Raw genomic sequence first — 2,700 nt, 5'->3', positions numbered from 1 at the left:
CAAATATTGCTGGATATATTCTGCGATACAGTGGATAACATTTTTTAAAATCCCATTGCCCTAGCTAGTCCATTTTAAAAGATGGTATGTCAGTTAAACCTTTTAGAGAGCACAATTCACACAAACAGGCAGGCGGCACAATGCAGTACAATGAAATAAAGGTTTTACTTCAAGTTTAAAATAAGTTTAGCTTGAAAATTTAACTTTAAATGTAATTTCGCTGACAACAATTCAAAAATTGAACAGATCAATTATGCATAAGACAAATAAACCGAGATTAACTGAATGGCCTGTTCTCAAGAAACCTGCCCATGTTCTTATAAGATAGGGAGATGCACCGTAGTCATCTTGCATGCAAATGTACAATTTTGTTAATAGATGTTCTCTGTTAAAGGAGCCGACTTCTCTATACTATGGCAAAACATATACATGCATATCATCAAAGAAGTATGGAAAGAACCCCAATCAAAACTGACTCACCCACCAATAAAATTACTGAACAAGCACCACAAAAAAGAAAAAGAAACTGAGACTACAACTGCCAAAACCATTTTCAATTCACTTGCGCTTATAGATTAGCATGCAAGTCAAATTTCTGACTTAAACCAGTTCACAGTTTTGAAATGTACATTGTGTACACAGATCGTGCAAGATGGCTGTGAGTTGGTTGGCATGTAAACTGTAAACAGACATGTGAACACAAGAGAAAGAGAGAACCGTGAGGACGCTTGTTGGATTCTGTAAAACCAAAGACACAGCGCTGATAGCATATTTGCGAAGACAGCACTACAGAAAGGAGTTGCACCATTCTTGCAGGCAGCGATAGCAATCTTCCTGCTGCTTGACGTTTGCACCACACGCATCATGTAGCCATTCCTTGAACCGTCTCTCATCCTTATCCAACACTAGGAACTGTCCCAGGATATGGTTTGCCTTCAGAGGGAGAGAGATTAGATTACAAGGTGAAGAATGGGAGTCTCAGACTCACTGACAGATGGAGAAAAATATTTTTGATAGTACTGGAAAATCTTCTAAAATCAATTCATATTTTAACTTTTTGGTCCAACATACATTGTTCTTCAGGAATACAGATGCTATTAGACAGAAACTAAAGCTCACACAGAATATCATTCTCTGGTACCTTCTTAAAGCCCTTTTCCTCTAGTTTGGCTGCAGACACCGTGCTAATTCCAGGCAATGCCATCACTGGCTTCTCCCCCATGGGCCCAGTGAGAAACGTCTCGTGCCTTTTGGATGTTGACGACATGGCTTTCTGTCTCTGTTTGGTTTGCTACCTGGTTGCGCCTCTGGGACCCACTAGAAAGTAAAATATATATATTAAATTATTCTTATGATAAGGATTCTTTATTGTCACAACTTCTTTTAAGCGAAGTTATACTGACAAGCAATACCAATAAACAATGTAAATGGTGCTGTGTAAGTAGATGCCTCAGTTGAATATGATGTATGATGTGTTCTATGATGCAATAAGTATCAAACTATGTTCGGACAGCGTCGGGGAACTGTCTGCCATCGTTGATTGCAATAACACACGTCGCACGTTTCTTTTGACTGAGTTAGCTAAAGTTAGTTCATTCGTAAAATATGTTCTAAGTGTTCAAAGTGTTTTTATTTGTCAAGTGCACGGTATAACACAACGTCATTCTGAGCAAAGAAATTCTTATGACATGGCAGGCAGCAACTACGTAGAAGCAAGACAGCAAAAATATCAAAAAATATAAAAAATATACATAGTATTAAACATTAGCAGCAGTACCAAAGCCTGTACAGATGGCGGATATGGACGATGAGAATAGGAGTATTAAATATTTAAATATTAAACATATAAAGTGCAGGAGTGCTGATGAATATGTGCAAAAGATTGTGATAATGTACATTGAGGGGGTATATAGACGGCTGTGATTATAGCGGAGCTGAATTCCCGAGGGAGGTAGAAGGGACAGACTTTTATAGTTAAGAGCTCCAGGTCTGGTGAGCAGTGTTTAGCGAGTACTGCTACATCCGTACCCCAGCGAGAGTTAACCATAATGCAGACCCCTCTGCCTCTGCGTTTACCTGACTCCGTAGTTCTGTCCTGCCGATAGATGGAAAAACCAGCCGGGGTAGTAGCCGAGTCAGGCACCGTAGGGTATAGTCAGGTTTCAGTAAACGTCAGCACGCAGCAGTTCGCAATGTCCCTCTGGAAGTTAATCCGTGCGCGTAACACTTTTATTTTGCTCCTGCCAGGGGCGTGTCCAGGGAGTGGCCTGGGGTAGCACAGGCCACCCCTGGAATCGGATTGGCCACCCCAGGTGCCACCCCATTGTCCTAAACTATGATTGGCTATCTGCCCAGTCAGAGGCGTTTCGGCCACATCAACCTTCATCAGGGCGTGGTTAAAAAAACCAGTCTAACGCCAACGCGTTTAGGCCACGTAAACCTTCATCAGGGCGTCCACATTTTTTAAAATTCCTCATGCCAATTGTATAAAGGCTTTTATGAAACTCATTCCTTCCTCCAACGAGAGTGCCTTGAACTGCATTGAAGTAAGCCCAGTTTTATACTTTTTGCACTGAGGCACACTTCTATGCTCCCTTCGAGATATCGCTGCCCTTTTGTTCAATGAGCACCATGTTGGTTCGACCTGCTCTCCGGAGCTTATAGATATACTTGAGCACCCAGTGATTGTTCTGTTTTTCT

At 41.3% G+C, this 2,700-nt stretch overlaps 1 protein-coding gene across 1 annotated transcript; it reads right to left on the bottom strand.

Moving 5' to 3' along the window:
• Positions 1–520: 520 nt before the first annotated feature.
• LOC135246290 (barrier-to-autointegration factor-like) lies at positions 521–2,311 on the bottom strand. The gene is made up of 3 exons (XM_064319773.1): positions 2,077–2,311; positions 1,142–1,317; positions 521–933 (listed from the first exon to the last, which is right to left on the bottom strand). The coding sequence occupies exons 2-3, from the start codon at positions 1,265–1,267 to the stop codon at positions 787–789; spliced, it is 273 nt and encodes a 90-aa protein (XP_064175843.1). The 5' UTR covers positions 1,268–1,317; positions 2,077–2,311; the 3' UTR covers positions 521–786.
• Positions 2,312–2,700: the final 389 nt, after the last annotated feature.

Source organism: Anguilla rostrata, unplaced genomic scaffold (genome assembly GCF_018555375.3).
Source record: "Anguilla rostrata isolate EN2019 unplaced genomic scaffold, ASM1855537v3 scaf0140, whole genome shotgun sequence".
NCBI classification, from domain to species: Eukaryota; Metazoa; Chordata; class Actinopteri; order Anguilliformes; family Anguillidae; genus Anguilla; species Anguilla rostrata.
The sequence above is the reverse complement of the archived record's forward strand: the minus strand, read 5'-3'. Positions and strand labels throughout refer to the sequence as shown.